Raw genomic sequence first — 20,376 nt, forward strand, 5'->3', positions numbered from 1 at the left:
TACACACTAAAATTTGTGAAACAATGTTATCTTGTCACCTGTCCTATGACTTTATAAACATGATTAAAGTGGAACTTGGATTTAGATAAAATGTTTTTTTTCATACATTATATATTATACTATTCATAAATATTTCCACTTAAAGATGAAGATTTCTGTAATATCATGAAGAGGAACTCAGTGTTGTTATTTATTCTTCTTCTCCTTTTCTCCTCTTCCACCCCTCTTCTTTTTCTTCTCCTCCTCCTTGGTTGTCTTCTTTTCTACTTATTGTTTATTTGTATTAGTATGACCTATCATCATTTACATTATAATAATTTTATGATAATCATAAAATATATTCACAATGTCAATATAATGATTATTATCTTTGAAAAATAAAAAAAAATTAGTACTTTTGTTAATGTTCAAATTTTTAAAGCGTTTTTAGGATACTTGAGTCATAGATTTATGAACAGTAATATAGTTCCCTTGCCAGGTGCTACCAGGTCCATGACGTCACCTCTTCAACAGTCTTGACTCTTGAACAATCTGAAATAAGAAGAATCAGTGAAAACAACTTTAGCAACTCAACTTGATAATAGCAGAGTGTTCACATACATTTACATGTATGATGTATCTCTAAAAGATTAAGAAAGAGCCTTTTGAGATGGCAGTCACAAGCATAATTAAAAAAATATAGAATGTTAAATAGAAATTGGGTAAATAGCTTCCGAACATTATTTTTTTATATCCTTATAATTAAAGTCAGAATATATTTAATTTCAATCAAGTCATTTGAGAAAATTTTCATATGTGGTGTTACTTGAAAATGAAAATATACCCTTCTACTACTACTATTATTTTATTCTTAAATGCACTTAAATTGCGTTTATGCTTGTAAGCTCTCATTGTTAGTCTCTTTGTTGAGATTCTAATAAAATATAAATCAACCAAATCTGAATCTCTTGCAAAAGTTAAGTGGAAAATAATTGTTACAATAGTATGGATCCAATAGCCTTCCTAGATTGTTTTCACTTTGACGAGTTACATTGTTGTTGCTCTTACATATTTTTGAAAATGCATTCCACAATAATATTATCATTAATTGAAATATTAAGAGGGATCAGTTGTCTATTAAAACTTGAATTTCTATAAAAATTCATGAGATTGATATTATCCATTTTTGTGAGTAAATTTAAGATGAATTTATTACAAGATGTGGATGAATTTTAAGAGATTCATCTTTGAAAATTACTATAACAGGACATCACATTTACAACTGCTCTTAAGAACAATAAAATAAACAAGAATAAATATTACCGTACAGTAGTAGACTTGTATTTACAAGTAGAATGTTCAATAAACTCAACTTTACATAAAGACTCACCTTCATACTAGGAGCTTGACCCCCTGATCCAAAGAGAGACTTCTTATTCAATGGCAGACCGTGGTAGAGTGTCTGGACTTCCCTCTCCTTTCAGTTGCTGTGCCCCTTTCTCTCTATACATGTACCTCTTCTCACCGTTTGTGTGGGTCACCTGTTAGAAAAGTGAATACCAAATTTTTCATATAGTAACAGATGAGAATGAATTCATATTTACATTTTGTATAAAAAACAACTGAAGTCCCTTCTTTAAAAAAATATATTTTTATCATTACAGATTTTGTCAAATATATTTGACAGGGGTGTTGGTACAGCTATACACAATATTTTATTTTAAGGCAAATGAGGTCTAGTCTTTCAACCTTGAAATGGTTTGATTAATACACTTAAAATCGGGATTCAAATTTTAACCTTAGGGGTTGGTACAATAAGGGGTGCTAATTGTTTATGGGTGAAGCATAAGTTATATTAACCACCATATAGGGCGCAGATTTGAACCATGTAATAGAGGTTAAAAATTTGAACATTTTTAATCTTAAGTATTATGCACCTTTATAAAAGGTTAAATGTTTCCCCTTTTATTGTTTAAACAAACTTTATGGGTGCAAACAATAGCAAGGCAACTTTTTTGCACCTTTATCACTTAGGGTGCAATATTAAAAGGATAGTACAAGTGATTCATTTAGGCTTTATTTTTTTTAAATGTTAGAAAAATGATTCACACACTCCATAGATAAATACTTCTAATGAAGATAGGTTTTGATAGGTAAGAAAATTGTAGGCCCTATAATTCTATTATTTATACAATTAGGAATTTTCTTTAACTTCAAATTGCCAGGGTTTGTTTTCTAAAAAAAAAGCACTCCTCTAATAATTGATCTAAAAAAAAATCCTCTTTACAGTAAATAGGTAAAAGGAATAGAATGTACTATGAGGAATTCTTAATAACAGTCATCAAGAGAACTTCATTTATCATGGTTATTTTTATCCACAGATCAGAAACCAAATCCTGTAGTTACCAGTAATTGAAATGCCTTTTCTCCAAGCACATTATTTGTGCACTGTTTTGTAAATTAATAGAAAAGGCATTTGATAATTTTTTTAACCTGTTTAACAAATCAAGGAACTAAAATGTGTATCTATCATAGATGTACTTTAATATCTTTATTAGATATTAATATACAACGTAGTCATCAGTTTTCGTGAAGTTACATGTCTTTTTAGTTCATGTTTAACTTAATTAGTTCAGTGTGTAATTCTTTTTTTCTTCCCCCCCCCTTCTTTCCCTTCCTGTTCAGTAGTCTCCAGTCTTCGTTAACACAGAGGGTGACCCAGGATTTTCTAAATTATTTTATCTTCTTTATTACACACCAATCACTTTGTTGTTTTTTCTGAACGGAGAGGGACCCCCCCCCCACTCGCTGCTAGGGTCTTATACTCTACACATGTTATTGTAGTGCACATCTACCAACTAATGAATCATCTAGGCCTCTACTCCTGGCACTAGAAAACAATATTATATTAGAGCTAGACACCCTATTCCATACATGTAGCTCTACCATAAACCTAGGGGGCTCCATCACCGTAGCGTCGGCAGTGGAGGACCCGTCTCCCAAAGGTCTAAGTTTAATTGTATTTGAATTTTGATGTCAGAGTTAAAAAGTCAGGCTTAAGATTAGACATAGAATAGATCTAAAGTAACTTTTGTAGTTCTAGTAGATCTATATTACTTGTTTCATATAGATGATATATAGGCCCAACAAATGATTAGCTTACTATAAATGATGTAAACACAGTTTCAATTTTGGGCCCTGAGCTAGATCTATTCTGGATTTCTTGTATTGCTAAACAGTTACTAGATTAGGTCTCGATTTTGATCTATTAATAAAAGCATGAATGGAAGGAGCCCCAGCCAGACTCAGTCCAGGGGTAGGGCTGCACCACCTCATTCACTGGCCAGGACCAAGTCCAAGGCCCAAACAAGGGTAGGCCTAGTCAATTGTAGGGCCAGCTCAGCTCACCTAGGTAAGATAAGTTTAACTTAGAAATTTTTAGAGCTAGACTAAGTCTAAATTAGACCCTAGACTTAATCTAGTCCTAGATAGATAACTAGATAACGAGAGATCTAGATCTACACAAGAACTTAATAACGGGGCCAAGCTATTACTTGCTAGGGCCTAGCCCTGCATTGACACTGACAGTGACATGCCTAAATTTCAGTTTTTTTTTTAAATCTCCGAACATAGGCTCAGCATTACTGCGGCAGCCCGAACACGTGACACTGTCTGAAGACGTGTCGGGGTCCCCGGGGCAAGGCTCAGCACAACTAATTATTTAGGCCTGGGCTAGGCCCTCACGGTGAGTGACAGAGCTGTTTTGTATAGACTCTAGAGTGTCTAGTCTAGACTTCTAGTCTAATCGTAGTTAGACAGTCCGGCTCTAACGTTGGGCTAGGCCTAACAAGTACCGTTAACGTAGATCTAGGCCTAGATCTTTCCAATTCCAGGGAGAGCAGGGATGCTCTTAAAAAAACTTTAATTTCAAATCAATGAAAATGTCCAATAAAATGTAGTGAAGATTAATTAAAACTGTTTTCTGTCAGTGTTCATCCCATGAATTATTTGTGTTTATCCGACGCCGGAACCTTAAAATCAATGTTCAATGTCGTGAAGATAATTTAACACTGTTCTGTTGGTGTTGATTCCATGCATTATTTGTCTTTGTCAGACGCCGGAACCTCCGGCTAGCACTGCCAGCGGTGTACGGCTAAGAGCAGCCGGAGAGTATCCGAGCAATCGTTACATAAAATTGACGGCGATAATGATTTATTTAAAACATCTCTTCATACTTAGAATCTTTGAATTTTGGTCAGAACGTGAGATATATCTATGATCTACGATATACAACAATGAAAATTTGATACATACCAAAATATGCCTCTTTCCCGTCCAAATAGGAAGCCGAAGACCCCTTTTTCGCAAGAGCTTCCTGCGGCTGAAAAATGACAACTTATGCCAAGTTTATGTCAACAGGCTCGTTCATGACTATTCAGTTTATGTAATGATGATTAAATCGCGTCATAAGCTAAAACAATACATAAATATTTTTATGCAACGAAATTTATGTCAACGGCATAAGCTATGCATGATTTTATGTCATGATCGAAATTTATGTCATTATGACATAAATTTTTATGCAACAGGGCCAAGGACTTCATCAGCCCTCCTAACGATGTGCACTTTTTTTTCACAATATATTGCTATCTATTCTAAAATTCAATAACTTTTATTTGTTACGATCAGATTTTAAGCAATTTGATTTGTGAATTTTCCTCCTTTTATTTAGATATAAATATTTTCAGTCCGGACTACCCATTTAAGTTATGATAAATCATAATTATAATTATCGGTTCAGTGTTTGATTTTTTTTGCTGGACGTCGACGTCCGCAATATTTTTTTTTCCAGTTCACGCCCTCTTCGTTCGTCCAAGCGTTAATTTTGTGCAGAGATTTTCTCCAACTTTAGGGGTGCTTTTCGTGATGTAAATTGTAAGTTTGAACATAAACAAGCATTATTATTGTCTACATCTAGAGCTGTTAGCTAAATATTGCCTTTTGGAGAATATGAACCTACTCTGAGTGATGTTGAGTTTCAGAAAAGCTTTTATTATCCTGGTTTAAACAACCGGACCGTGCCTATTTTGCCGCTCATGCTGTGGCACTCGACTTAGTCTTAGCCAAACAATAACTCCAGCGCGTGCGATTTCTTATGAACGCGATTTGAATGGGGTGTGTCATGTTATCGTGATGAATGAATGATTGGATCCTTCTACTTCTTGTTGTTCTTCCTCCGCTTTTATCGGAGATCAGCATAAAAATGCAGTATGTCGTAATCCATCCATCCAGTACATTATCTACATAGGCTGTCATCAATTCATTGACTGTCTTCATGGTCTTGAAATTGAAACTGAAAGAATCATTGACTTGACTCTTGAGGACAGGAGTAGGCCTGGGACTTTCGGGGTTTTTTCTCTTCGGGTACCCTTGGTAATTTTCGGGTGGGTACCCGGGTACCCGAAAATCATGTCACTCGAAATATGACTGGTTAAAAATCCCCATAGGTGACGTCATCAAGCAGTAGAGGCGCACGGCCAATATGGGAGACTCTCCAATAGGGGAGACCGGAGACAATCTCCGATATTATTTGGAGCCTTCCTTTGCAAAAGGACAAAAGAAACAACACCAACTAAAGCATGACTTTTTCCACCAAAAATTTTGTCTCACAGGTCAGAAGCCCATTTGTTTTGTGTGTGATTGACAACAAAAATCCTTATCAAAACCAAAGTAGATGGTGAATTTTTAAAGTCCTGAATTAAGTAGACGGTGAAAAGGGGTAATTTTTCATGAGGAATCTGCTTATCACATTTTTATTTGCCGCAAATGTAAACAAAGGAAATTAGTCTCCAAAACTGGAGACTGTCTCTGAAATTGGATACCTAAATTCTTTACAAAAGTCTCTGATATTGGAGATAATCTACCACACTGGAGACAGTCTCCAATATTGGCTGTGCGCCTCTACTGTCAAGCCAAAGCGACGCAAGCCAATTTATGAATGAAAATACAGTAAGCATGCGCATTGCAAGCCTCCCCTGCCCCACGCAGTGTTCCATCGAAACAAGTCTGCAATACTCTGTCACCTCGAACAAAAATCGACCTAGAATTCCACTTTTCTATATTTCATATGAATTATAATTCTCAGAGGATCTGTTTTCTCACCGATACCGCACAGGTAAGCAAATTTTTATTACTTCTTGCTTTTCCTTCAAAATCTTACGAAGTAGTGTCGATATTTATTATACATAGTGTTCGTGAGTTTGTAGAATCTATCGCTACGTGAACAAAGTCAATTGATTTCCGGGTTTCGGAGCATACGAGGCGCGAGCCAATCACGTTCTTGATACCATTTTCAGTTCATCATAAACCGAAAATGGTAACACGATCGTGATTGGCTGGCGCATTTGACGCTCCGAAACCCGGAAATCAATTGACTTTGTTCACGTAGCGATAGATTCTACAAACTCACAAACACGATGCAATATCGACGCTACTTCGTAAGATTTTGACGGAAAAGCAAGAAGTAATAAAATTTGCTTACCTGCGTGGTATCGGTGAGAAAACAGATCCTCTGAGAATACCTTTCATAATTCATATGAAATATAAAAGGAAAGTGGAATTCTAGGTTGATTTTGGTACGAGTTATACTGGTGAGCAATTTTCGGGTATCGGGTATTGATCTTTCTACGCGGGTACCCGAGGCTTCCGGGCGGGACCCGAGTACCCGGGTTTTAGTCCCAGCCCTATGACAGCAGTCATCGACTTTTATTTCACTATGCTCTACACCCTGGGACAGGACAATTGAGTGACCAACCGGTCCAACCCAGAATAATGGATTCACCGGATGTTTTTTTTTTTTTGGCTCAGAGTGCATAAAAGTCCAGTGCATAAAAGTCCAGTGCAATCTGTTGTCGAAGATTGCTGACTGGGTCTGTAGTACAGATGGATATGGATTTTTTTTTGTGTCCATTTTTTAAAAGTATAGTTGATGGATATTTTTCTTACATTTTACCAGGCTCCATGAAGTGACCTTTTCGCTCTCAATGGTCCGCTTATTACACCATGGAACTACCAAAAGGTCATCCCAGCCATGAAAGGCCATCGATATCCCAAGACTACCGTTATCCTCCCCCATCCACGCATCACTTCTCACCCGGGCCCTCTCCATCCTTTCACCACGCCTACACGGCCAGTTTGATTGCGGCAGGTCACCCTGAACAGCACCAGCTGTCCCAACCGCCCATGCTCCAGCAGCGGGATGTGGTGACCAGGCTTCCACCGAGGATCGATGACAGAAGTGGTAAGTTCTTTCCTTAGCGGCTTAGCCCAGAGATGCCAAATTCAAAGACCAGCTATGCGTGAGATTTTCTGTGAATCTGAGTGAGATCACAGACATTGTGTACAATGTATATGGGGATAGGCTGTGATAGTTGCGTGAGACAGAGATTTGAGGGGATGAACAAGAGTCCAAAATGCTTGAGTCTCACACATAATGCGTGAGACTTGGTAGCTCTGTTAGCCCCTAAATGAATAATAATCAGCGCGCGACACTGGCACTGGTCTGACTGTCCCAGACCAGTATATATTGCTGTCGGGCCAGTAACTTTTCAGAAATACCAAGATTCACTGGTCTGACATGACCAGTAAAAATATCAAGGTGATACAAATTATATTTTCTCCTATTTTGTAATGGCTCTCATTAATTATGCTGTGTGTGCTGTTTGTTTGTATGTTGCTGTCTTATTTTTGTCTCGCAAGGCGAGATATACATGTAGGGATCCAAATGTCGTCCTTCTTCCTTCCGTCGTCCGTCCGTCACAAATCTAATGACACATAACTCCACAACCGTAAGTCGCTTTTCAACCAAACTTGGATGGTAGATGGACTTGGGGGACCTGCATGTTTTGCTGCAGTTGGAGGTCACATGGTAAGGTCAAAGGTCATTTTCAGGTCAACGTTAAAGTTTACATGAAAGACCCTCTTATGATACCTAACTCCGCAACCGTAAGTCACTTTTCAACCAAACTTGGATGGTAGATGGACTTTGGGAACCTGCATGTTATGCTGCAGTTGGAGGTCACATGGTAAGGTCAAAGGTCATTTTCAGGTCAACGTTAAAGTTTAAATGCAAAACTTTCGTATGACACCTGACTCCCCAACCGGAAGTTACTTTTCAACAAAACTTGGATTGTGTAGGTGACGTTAACTAATTTCCCCACAGACCACCGTAACAACAATAAACCAGAGTTGTGAGACCATGCGTGTCCAATATCAAGATGCAAGTAGCAAATAGCAAGTAGCAAGGTTCAACCTGCAATTTAATAAGATATAAAATAAAGAGTCATAAATTATCTTGTATACATACATACATGTGAGTCAACTTCTCAGTAGCATGTTATGTCACATGAATATAAATTGCAGGTATAAATAAAAGTCATTCTTTTGTATCAAACAAATATCAGCTCTTTATCCTTTGTTGTCCCTTTAAATAACCTCATTTACATAAAGCTACATGTATATCAGCTACATCAGTTGCAGTTACTACATCAGTTTCATTATATCATCAATAAATGCCTTTGCATATGCATATAAGTCTTCAGTTTGGTGTCATTTTGTCTGCTGAGTTCTATAATCTAACCTGATGAAACATTCTTAGATTCCATCAGTAATCCTAATAATTTCTATGAAATGTCTCGCAATAAGCAAGTCAATAAACTAATGTGTCAACTATCATATTAAATCCTCATATCATCTTTAGGTTTGGCAATAAAAATAAAAAAAAAAACACCAGCACAACACACTGTGTGCACAAAAACAACAACCACAATACATTGTATGCTTAGTGCACACTGGCCTATCTTTACTGACCTCATTAAATATACATGCTGTGATAATTATCATTCATGCACTAAAATGACACATTCTTGACCTAAATTACAACTTATAAATTCATGCTTGCACATACCAGGGTTGCCAGTTAAAATTCATGTGTGCCTAAAAAGACAGTTGTCCATATAACTTGTATGGTTTTTTAACCCAAAACAGCCTAAAATATGGCATGAAAAATATCTGGCTAAGCTTTGTTTATCAACATAAATTCAGGCTTTGTTTGCCTAGAAACTGGCATCCTTGACATATGTACTATGAATAATACATTTATATGTCCAGCATTTACAGGCTGGCTCATAAGTGTTCATAAATACTCAGAAATTACGTTTCTGTGCATGTATAAACCTTTCTATATTTACTGTACAACGTACAACTACCACTTTCATTTAGGCACTCTCCCAATAGGCTACATTATTACGAGCGAACTCACACCTAGTTCTGAAAACCTAGAATGAGCTGTAATTTTTGTACTCAAATTAATAGTGTTTAAAAAAAGCATAATTCATTGTCTCTCATACACATGATAAATGAAACCTCAAATTCAATTAGTAACTCATAATTATTTACTTACAACATTGGATCATCAAAAATACGACAAAATAGCGGTGAATCTATGGAATTATGTTTATCAACACACGTGTCAATTCTTGCTGCCCAGATTACACAGCGCCTCCAAGCGACAAGGCCGGCCAAAATTGTCACTGAAGATTTCTCGTTTCTGACGTCATTGAACATCTGAGCAAATCATAGCACTGGATTTGGCATATAATTAGTTAACCTGAATAAATGAATACTCTGACAATTTACAGATGGTAGATGGACTTTGGGACGTGCATCATTTGCTGCAGTCGGAGGTCACATGGTAAGGTCAAAGGTCATCTTCAGGTCAACATGAAAGCGAAAGAAAGCAAAGACGGTATGGAAAAGAGGTTTAAGGGGAGAGATCGGTGGGGGGGATCCTCTTGCCTCCTTCACCCCTCCCCCCAGAAAAAAAACCTCTATCACATCTTTGAATGTTATTATTGTTAAAATGAAAAAGTTGGTAATGTGCATGCACAGGTATGGAGTTTGCCAATATTTTTGTGATCATTTTATATTTTTATGATATTGGATGGCTAAGAATGGAATTCCAGAAATATTCCAATCGCAGATGAGTGGAATATTGGCCCTAACGAGTGAAATATTTCTGGTATCCCATGAAAAAAATGCATCCAATATAATTATCATCTATCCCCCCCAAAAAAAAAAGAGGGAGAACTTTGAATGAACTTGTCATGCCATCACTTACCACATACAGCAACATAACTTCACAAGATCAACTTTGGTCATTGATATGCAACTCACATGACATCACTATTAAAGCATCATTGTACTTTATGCTGCTCATCGCATTGCGTTCATTGTTGTATATGTTGTATATTTCACACATTAGCGCTTGCGCACTATATTATTGAATATGATCTCATATATTCATTAGCAATTTTTGTACAGGAGCCTATGGGATATTTGTCAGATTTTTGTACTTTATAGGGATGCGCTCTGATACTGCACGGGCATTTGATGCCACAAAAATGCACATTTTTAAGTTTTCGCTAAAATACTCTATAGATGATATTTTGTATTCAGTTTGATTATTATTTTCGTTATTCAGGGATTTTTCTAGTCCTCCGATACGATAATTCATTGGTAAATCTGTTTTTTTATGAGAGTCGTTATTGTCCAACCTCTTTCCCAGGTTACCAGCAACCGGACTCTCTGGCAGTCATTCCTGGAAATGTAGACCCAATGGATCAGCAGCGTCCAGATGCCTTCAAGAAGCAAACCCTCACGACCAACCCTTACTTCTACCACCCCAACTTTGCGGTGATGCCCTCTGTGGCCGCAGAAAACAACCACCTGCTCCAAGCCCCGCCCAAAGAGTGTCCACCAAACCTGGTCATAGGGTCCGCAGTCGCAATGGACGCTGCACCACGGGAGAACAGCCACGTGGTCAGCACCATGGACATGGCATCATCAACATCCTCACCAAGTACTTGTACTTCGCTGCAGCCTCTGAACAACCCTGAGGCTTCCGTTGAGAGGACAACCGCTGCGGATCCAGTGGCGCCGAAGGATGCTGTCATTGCTGGATCTGTTACCAAGGAGCTTACTGAAGAAGAAAAGTATCAGATGTTGCGTAAGAAGTTTGCCCCAAAGCCCAATTCCTTAATCCAGACCTTACTGAAGAAAGGAGGCCCTCCCCCAGATGGACTCAGCTATGATCAGTTCACCGATGATGCCAACGATGTCCGGGTCATTGCCGTGAAGCCTATCGAGCCAGGACAGGTCTATGGACCTTTGAAAGGGAGTGTGAAGACTCTGGACTGTCTTCATAATGTACAGGCATGGGAGGTAGGTGCACAAGAGATGAAATCCTGTCTTTAAAGGGGAATCCAGCCTTGGCCATAAAATTTTGTGTCAGGAAGGAGAAAAATAAATTAAACAGAATGGTGAAAGTTTGAAAGAAATTGGACAAGAAATAAGAAAGTTATAGCTGCTTTAAAATTGAGATCACTAATACTATGTAGATTTCAAATTGGCAACTCAGTAAGTAAATTATGACAAGGGGCAAGGACAACATTCTCATAGGCCATGTACTTTATTATCAGGGATTTGTGGTTTTCTCCAAAGTACCCATTCCCCTGGGGCAGTAATCTAAATATAACCCAGGTAGTATATTGTTTTATGTCCTCATGAAAGAAAAATATAATTTGAAATAAAACTTTTGGGAAAAATTACATTTTAGCCAAAATATGTATTGGAGTACATGGAGGAATAGTCCTTGCCTTACATCACTATGACATCCCATATGCGACCAATTTGAAGTCTCCATGGGTATAGTGATTACCAATATTTACAACTTTTAAAAATTCATAACTTTCTTGTTTGTCCAATATTGTTCAAACTTTCACCTATCAACTTGTCTGATTTTTCTTTCCCTTATAAAAACAATTTTTTATTTGGGTTGGCTTCCCCGAATCGTTTTAAGTTTGGGAAATCACCCAAAGTGTGTGTCACAATGCCAATTCATTACAAGATCACGTAAATGTGTGTGCCTCAACATGGTTATGGCGTGAAGGATGTAAAATAAAAAGGGGATTTATTTCATGAATTTTGATCTAAGATATTTGTGTATTTTGTCTTTCTCAAAAAGAGAATTGGCTGGAATTTCAGGATTTTCGGTAGATTTTTAATATCCAATTCACATTCTATTTTTAAATGGGATTAAAAACATTACAAAGGAGGGTGCTAAATTCCAAATCTTAATTAACAGCTGAAAGAATGCCAGATTGAATTCCAGTGGTTGAAAAAAATATCCAATGACCCCTACACCCTTGCATTATTGAAATGGTAGATAGGACCATTCAAGTATTTCATTACTGACCCTTACCGAAATCTTTAGATGGGCTTTAACCCTAAATAGACTGGGCTATTTCGACGCCTAAGAAGACTGGGGGGGGGGCTGATTCAGCCCCCCCTTATGATCTCGGCCGTTGATCGCGCGATCGCGACGAAAATTGGCACACGCGTTACCCATGGCATTATCTACAAAACTATAACATCAAATTCTGCAAAAAATCTCATGTTTCATTAATTATGCTAATTTATGCGTAAAATCATAAGTTTGCTGTAATTAATGAAATAATGCCCCTGAAATGCTAATTTTTGTTTCACATACTCTAGATAGGCATCTGATCAAATTTATTTAAAAAAAATTTCAACATCACATTTATTTTCTTATGTATTCTATTGTTTTCTAAATTTCTTATGTATTTCTTTGTTTTTCGACTTTTTGATTTTTATTGTTTTTTCAATGGAAATTGTCAGGGACTTTATTTGGACCATAAAAAAATAAAATTAATTGATTTTAAGCAGTAAAAGGAAAAATAATGATACATTTATGTATTTTGGCTAAAAACACTATTTGCATTGGATTTGTACACAAATTCACGTTTTTGAGTAATTTTGGGTCTGCATGCACTTACGAAATGTTGCGTAATTTCCGAACCGCGTACCCGGGGGTCACAATTTTGGTCTCAAAAGTTGCGCAAGACTTGAAAGTAAAAAGTCAGTGAGCGACGCGGTAAAAGAAATTTTGCGCGGCGGATTTATCACGAAAAATGTCGAGGGGGGGGGGCTGAATCAGCCCCCCCCCAGTCTTTTTAGGGTTAAGAACAACCATTACAGGGATATGTAGTGAGAAGTTATTCAGCTTATAGCCTAGTTTAGCTAATTGCCTATTCAAAGGTGCACTATAAATTAGCTCCAGTTGCTGTTTCTAGCACATTTACCACATGATTAATAATTGTTGCCAATTTTAAGAGTAATTTAAGTAGATTAAATTTTAACTCTTGAGAGTTAATTTTGAACTCATGAGAGCTATATTTCTAAGCGAGACGATTTCTAACTTTGATTTTTCATTTAAACCATTGCTCAGCCCCATAAAAAATATGAATTGGTTTCACTCTTTCAGATGGCAACGTAGTGAAAACTACAAAATGACGGTTTTAGAGTTGCAAATTGGCTACTTTTTTCAATTAACGCATTTCATTTATTTACACTCATATCCATATTTTATTTTTTTCGAAGTAAAAAAAATAAATAATAGTTGCCAATTTGAGGAACAAGAGAAGATTATTATTGAACTCATGATAGCTGTGTACCTCCAACCCAGATGATTTCTTATTTCCTTTTTCTCTGCCTGGATGGAATGGTTGCTGCTTACATGTCCCCTCCCTGCCCATAGGAAGGAACGGATGGGATACACATTTTGAATTGGCAAAACAATAAAAACTACAAAATGATGGTTTTAAAGTTGCAAATTTGCAACTTTTCAGTAAATGCATCAGGTGAAAAAAATCAAAGTTGCCAATTTGAGGAACAAGAGAAGATTATTATTGAACTCATGATAGCTGTGTACCTCTAACCCAGATGATTTCTTATTTCCTTTGATCTGCCACTCAGCTCTGCCTGGATGGAATGGTTGCTGCATACATGGCCCCTGCCCCGAGGAAGGAATGGATGGGGTTCGTCCGCAACGCTCGCTACCCCGAGGAATGTAACCTGGATGCTGGTCAGGTCTACGGACGGATCTACTTCACCGTGATCAAGAGGATTCAACCGGGTGCTGAACTGAGGGTCTTCTATAGTGATACCTACAGAGAGAACTGTGGATTCATGTACGACCTTTCTGCTCTCAATTATGATAAAGGTACAGTAAGGTCTTTCTGTCATTTACAAAGTCATATCTGTCTTAGCGGGCTCTTATCTGTAGGGAAAACCTGCCTTTAGGGGCTAGCAAACTTTTCTCCCATTGGAAAGGAATATTTTGTTGGCTTCCCGCAGGAAGGGACTCATCAACATTTTCTTTAACATTTTTTTTTTTGAAATGGAAAAAGCATGTCATGAAATTTCTTCTGGAACCCAAATGTGACGTCATTATTACGTATTAAGCATAAACATTCCCAGTGCTTTACGCACATGGATTGCTCCTTTTTCTGGGAACTGGATCGTGCATTTCGCGCAAAGACAGTTCTTTGTTCAACATGCTTACGAGCATAGACCGATTCCCGCTAGTGGCCTTTTTCCGGGAACTGGATTGTGCATTCGCATTAGCGACTTTTTTGCCGGGAACTTGATCAGTGGATTGCGTATTTTTCTTCCCGGAAAAAGGGTGTACGGTATTCATTCTTAAGATAAGAAAGCATTTAGAGTGTTTTGAATTAAATCACAAAATACCAATTACGAAAAATCGTGCTTTGACAGAAAGTTTAAGAATTAGGACAGAAACTAATGCACTAGCTGCTAAAAGCACAAAAATAAGGTCAAAACACAATTTGCGTTTTCTCAAATGTATGTTTTGTGCATGTGCTTGCTGAGTCCCTCCTTGCGGGAAGCCGACGATTTGTTATAAAATCTGTCTATTTAGGTCAGATGTCTCCACTGGCCAATTTTTCTGTTTCCCTTGCATGGCAGGTGTACTATGAAATAGATGAATTTATGACAATTCAAGCCAAAACCAATACTAGCTTTTAAAAACGATTCTGAGCATCAAAGGGATGAATAACCTTTAAAGGATCGATGAACGATATTAAAGTACTTGAATAATTTTAGTACAAGCGCAAGGAATAAGGGTTGAAATTTGGGGTTTACATGTACTCAGGAACAAGATGTGCATACTTTAATAATCTCTATGAAACTTTCAAGGAGTCTGGAAAAAAAACTGTCAAAGAAACTGTTGTATCCCTGCTTTTATTTAGATTTAAAACTTCAAATTTGGACAGTATAAAGAAGATGACTTATTCTTCCAGATACCTAGATAACTGGTTTTTAACAATTTTAACTTTTTTAACACCAAATTTTCTAATGTTAATATTTTCAGAGAACCTCCCCTGTGGTGTATATTTGGTTCTGGAGTTGAAGGTTGCATTTGTTTCTTTGAAAGAAAATTTAGAATTCTACTGTTTATATAGGTCCCATCTGAAATGAAAAGTGAAATTGACAATTGAAGATTACATTTGCATGCTTGAAAGGAAAAAAAAAACATAAAGAGAAGTCTTCTGGGGCCTGTTATTCAGTTTGATAACCCCATCTGAAATGAGAAGTGAAATTGACAATAATATTTTGTGGGTCACGTGAGGTCACCGAAATTGGTCATATACTTGACATTTAGATTTAGAACCTGTTTATTCTAAGGTTGCAGACGTAGGAACTTTTTAATGAAAGATGACCTCATGTTGAATGAAAGTTGAAGTGTTCTGAAAATTCACATGCCCAAGTTCCTGAAAGTGCATTAACTTTTGCCTATCTTTTCTTGATATGTTTCTGTTAGACACAGAGAGCTTCTCCTGTACCATGTGTAATGTGAAGACTGTCAACTCCAAGAGCATGGTGAGACACTACAAGGTCACCCACCCTGATGACGGCCTACAGGAAGAGAAGTCGGTGCCTTTGAAGGTGGCCGAGAGGCTGAAGCTGCTCAATGCTCAGTGCAAGCTACCCCCGCAATACGACGAGGACGACGATGAGGAAGAAGAGGAGGAAACCAAGGAGGACGATGCCAGAGCAGCAGAAAAGAATTCTGAAGAAGAAGCACCGAAGACGTCAGTTCAGGGGATGGCGGCATCGATGACAAATTTACAGAGAGATCAGAGTAATCATAATGCAAAGAGAAAAATGCAGGATAACGGTGAATCCCAGAGGTTCATATGTCCCACCTGCGGTAAGAACTTCCCCACCCATGGCCGCTTGGTGGTGCATGAGTCTTTCCATACTACCAATGACGCTAAGGACAATGATACAGAGAATGAAACAGATGACGATGACGACAGTGTGACTGAGTACATTGACCATGGAAATGGTATTCAGTGTCCAATCTGCGGTTTTACTTTCAAGGATGTTGATAAGTTCAAGGTCCACAAAAAGAAGCACAAGACTCACCGGTACATGTGCGACCAGTGTGGGAACCTGTACACCAGGAGGACGTATATGTACCGCCATCAGCGGGAGAACCATGGAGCAGTACACGTACGAGCTAGACGTACTGTCAATGTTTTTATGCAAGGCACGTACACATCAGCCAAAGCGCCCCAAGGAAGGGCGGGGTTACTGAGCAGCGGTGATGAGTCAACTAAGAACGTGCCCAACCGTTGCAAGATCTGCCACTATGTAACCATTTCGAACCATATGCTTAGAGAGCACTTGATGCAGCATCAAAACAGGCCGTATGGATGTGAAAAATGTGGCCGAGTGTACATGAGTAGGGGCAAACTGTACGATCATTTACGACGAAAGCATGGAGCCACAAAGATCCATTATCTGACCCCTCAGAGGAGACAGAGGATTATGAAATACCTTAAAGAAATGACTGTCCAGGTTCTCCGTTGCGGGGAATGTGGATTTTCCTGCCGTGATCGGAAATCCCTGGAAGTGCACAAACAGTCTCACAAGCTTGTCCAGAAGGTGGTTAGAAAGGTCAGTACCCCGGCTGATTTGACCAACGCAGAGACTTGTGAAATATGTGGTTTTAAGACAGCGGATGAAGAGTTCTTCACAGAACACATCAACAAGCATGTCGCTTTCCCATTTGGGTGCAAGAAGTGTGGAAACACTTATACGACTAAAAAGTCGCTTATCAGGCATCATCATGAGAAACATGAGGAGCAAATACTTGATAATAGGGAATTGGACCAGAGTCTAGATTTGAAGGCAAGACTGATCCATTCCAAGCACAAGGATGCCTGTCCAGAATGTGCCTTCTACACTCCGCATAAGTCAGTTCTCAAGAAGCACATAGCCAGGCACAAGGAATTCCCCTACGGGTGCATCGAGTGCGGGAATGTATACACACGCAACAGCACCTTACGTCGACACCAAAGATCCAAACATATCCATCTCTTCACAGGGGGCTTTGAGGGACCGGAAAAGAAGGAGATTGGCGGGCTGCTACGGAAGATGACTTCTCCCGAGGAACTCCAAATCCAGGGTGACTCCTGTCCGCACTGTGGGTTCCGGACACCCGACAAGAACTTCCTGACTGACCACGTCCTCCTGCACCTGACCCATCCCTGCGGTTGTAGGATCTGTGGCAATGTCTACACCCAGAAGAAGTTTGTGATGAGACACATGCAAGAGAAGCACCCTGAGGCCTACAGAGAGGACGTTGACGTTGCGCCCGTGACAGGCGACCAGGACAGCGCCTCGGACAGTGGAGGGGAGAGGGATGGAAGCCTGGATGATGATCGTAGTTCTGAATCGGGGAAGGACGATGGGTGGGAGCTCGAGGAAATGGTAAATGATGATTATGGTAGGGATGATGATGAGATGGATGGGGAAGGTGGAATAGATGAGGATGAGAGAGAAGAAAAGATGGAGGATGGAGAAGAGGATGAAGAAATGGAAGGGGAGGATTATTCTGATGAAAGTGATGCTAGTGAATATGATGATGATGAGGATGAGGCGAGTATTGGAAATCAAGGTGATCCCTGATTTCTTTTACATATAACATGTACATGTATATATATAATGGTACTTGCTCCCATGATACGCTGTATTTTTTTAAATAATGGATCATATCTTTGTTTTAATACTCACGATGTACTCCATCACAAAACTTTCAGTTTATTCCTCGATCTTTGATTTCCAATGTATACAATTCACTTCAATTTCAAATGTTTATATCCTGCTTTTATTGACGAATTTAGATTTAGATTTGGAGTGTATGGTGTTATCATGAGAAATGATGTTCAAACTATTACAATACTAACAAAGTTTAAACCTTTTGTTTGCACCTTCAAGGGCAATTTTGAAATTTTTAGTTCTTTATCTAGTTTGGAAAACGTTTTCGCCTTTTATTGTAATAGAAGGGAATGAATGAAAGCTTTCATTCAACTTTTGCAGATTGGAAATTGAAGGTTTGTGTCGTATTGACTACCGGTAGTCCGGTACCTGCACTTTATGTTTACAAACATAAATATGTATGTAGTATTTTTAGCATCTTGTTACAGTGGCAGCAAGACTGTATTGCTGATATTATGGGCAGTATTGTATATCAGCAGCTGACTGAAGAAAGAGTTTCATTTAGATACAAGTCTTAAAGCCCAAATACACAAAGGTTGTTTTGAAAACGGTTGCTTGCTTCCATGGTTTATGCACATTTCCTGTATGAATAACGTTTTTTTACTGCTTACATTAAAAGCAATGTCCAATGTTGACGAGTTAATCACACTCTTTTCTTCATGAGTCTACTCTTCAAAACATTAGCATCCTGCCTTTAAATTTTCCCTTTTCCCTTTTCTAAATCTCTTGGATTAGGCAAACCTGTATGTATTTCTGGCTTGTATATAATAGGTAGGTTTTGCTTTTACTACGGGGAAAACTTTCTACAACGCATCGATTCCTTTGAAAATGCAATTAGAATCACAACGGAGAGCTGAGAGGCTTTTGTCGAAGTTGGTGGACTGGTCAGAATTATGTTCCGAAGATTTGCACCGGACGAACAGTTGCAAATATGTCGTCGTCCAGAGTCGAGATATTCCGATGCCGTCCCGGTCCACCAACTGTCGACAAAAGCCTCTCGGCTCTCCATTGTGATATGGCTTGCAGTTTCAAAGGGATCGGTGCGTTGTAGAGAGAGTTTCCCTGTAGTAAATGTGAATAGTCCGGAATGTCATATTGTTTTGCGGATTTGGATATGGAGCATCGTGAATCCTGATGAAAAAACATAAATGCATGTATATATATGTATAGTATGTGTAGGTATATTTTACAACTCGCCCATCTAAATCATGCCATTTTTGTAATTGACTTTGCATCTCATTGGTTTAAATATGGTGCTAGATGTTTTTTGTTCGTGTGTGTCATTTGAGGAGAATGAAGCCCTTGGATCATTCATGGCTTGTATGAAAACAGAAAAATCTAAGAATAAGATCAATGAAAGTTTGAGGAAAACCGAATGAATAATAGGATGGTTATGAGGATTTGAATATTGAGATCGCTGTTAATGCTATGTAAATCCTAATATGGATAATGCGACCAAAATCTGTGACGTCACGCACGTAAAACTTTCCCATTACTTCAGTACATATTTCTCTCAGATATCATCTCTTGTATTTATACCAGGTATATATTCCATCGCAAAGTCAGGTTTGTTTTTTTTATAAGGGGACATGTGATACAGGTTTCACAACATTACATTGTGGATGAATTGATTGTGATATCATTAGAGCAGAAAAAAAGATGTTTGGGCGTGTGTTTTCACGGACCAAAAGGGGAGAGTTATACATTTGTTACATTAAAGATCTTTTTTGCATTGCCAAAAAGAGGATCTCCATCATGGATAGCATTTAATAGTATTGACTTTCAAATGTTCATAACTTTTGTTTGTCCAATTTTACTTAAACTTTTAAAAATCTTATTCTTTGATTTTTTTTCTGTTTTTACACAAGGAAACCTTCAATTGTGTAATTCTCCTTAAATCTTATGTACATTGTCAAAAATGTATGGCCAAGTGCTTGATGCATCGCCAGAAAAATTATTTTGTTGTTGTATTGCTGTTGATGCACAGGAAAAATCTTTTTTTGTTTAATATGCATTGCCTGTACATCTTGCTTCATGTGTTGTAGAATGGTGGCATAAAGGGTCTTTGCACAACTCAATGTAGGCCAGCGATCTGGGGAGCGTTTCATCAATATTTTCATCCGACAAGTTGTCAGATCTGACATCTTTCCATGATTTTGATTGGCTGGGAGGCACTGTTCCTATGGTAACTGTCGGATAGAATAGGACTTGTCGGATGAAACGTCCGACAAGTCCTTGTCATGAAACGCCCCCCAGGTTCGGAAAAAATTAGTGTACATTGTATGTGTAATTGACATGAACGTTCAAACAAGTTGAAACCCATGACTATAATAGTTCATGAAATTGTTATTTTGATATCCCTATCAACCCCACCCCTTCCTCAATTTTAAA

General features: G+C 38.2%; 1 protein-coding gene and 1 long non-coding RNA gene across 4 annotated transcripts; one reads left to right on the top strand and one right to left on the bottom strand.

Annotated features, from left to right (window-relative positions):
* LOC121419969 lies at positions 1-4,566 on the bottom strand. The gene is made up of 3 exons (XR_005970670.1): positions 4,294-4,566; positions 1,370-1,520; positions 1-531 (listed from the first exon to the last, which is right to left on the bottom strand). It is a non-coding gene; the product is annotated as an uncharacterized LOC121419969 (long non-coding RNA).
* A 275-nt stretch (positions 4,567-4,841) lies between these two features.
* On the top strand, positions 4,842-19,908 carry LOC121419970 (zinc finger protein 836-like). 3 transcript variants are annotated; one of them, XR_005970671.1, is made up of 6 exons: positions 4,842-4,914; positions 6,995-7,279; positions 10,604-11,259; positions 13,873-14,119; positions 15,740-18,760; positions 19,054-19,908. XR_005970671.1 is itself a non-coding variant. In XM_041614478.1 (5 exons), the coding sequence occupies exons 2-5, from the start codon at positions 7,042-7,044 to the stop codon at positions 17,893-17,895; spliced, it is 3,297 nt and encodes a 1,098-aa protein (XP_041470412.1). In that variant the 5' UTR covers positions 4,842-4,914; positions 6,995-7,041; the 3' UTR covers positions 17,896-19,908. The 3 variants fall into 3 exon arrangements, 2 of the variants coding, with proteins under 2 accessions (XP_041470412.1, XP_041470413.1); XM_041614478.1 differs by having other exon boundaries at positions 15,740-19,908; XM_041614479.1 differs by lacking the exons at positions 4,842-4,914; positions 6,995-7,279 and adding an exon at positions 9,670-9,784 and having other exon boundaries at positions 15,740-19,908.
* The last annotated feature ends 468 nt before the right edge of the window (positions 19,909-20,376 follow it).

Source organism: Lytechinus variegatus, chromosome 8, assembly GCF_018143015.1.
Source record: "Lytechinus variegatus isolate NC3 chromosome 8, Lvar_3.0, whole genome shotgun sequence".
Classification (NCBI taxonomy): Eukaryota; Metazoa; Echinodermata; class Echinoidea; order Temnopleuroida; family Toxopneustidae; genus Lytechinus; species Lytechinus variegatus.

Bases quoted from the DNA above. Each gene is read 5' to 3' on its own strand.
- LOC121419970 (XM_041614478.1), top strand. From the start codon at position 7,042: ATGGAACTACCAAAAGGTCATCCCAGCCATGAAAGGCCATCGATATCC. The intron at 7,280-10,603 runs GTAAGTTCTTTC...CCTCTTTCCCAG, and splicing joins GAGGATCGATGACAGAAGTG to GTTACCAGCAACCGGACTCT. The intron at 14,120-15,739 runs GTACAGTAAGGT...TGTTTCTGTTAG, and splicing joins TGCTCTCAATTATGATAAAG to ACACAGAGAGCTTCTCCTGT.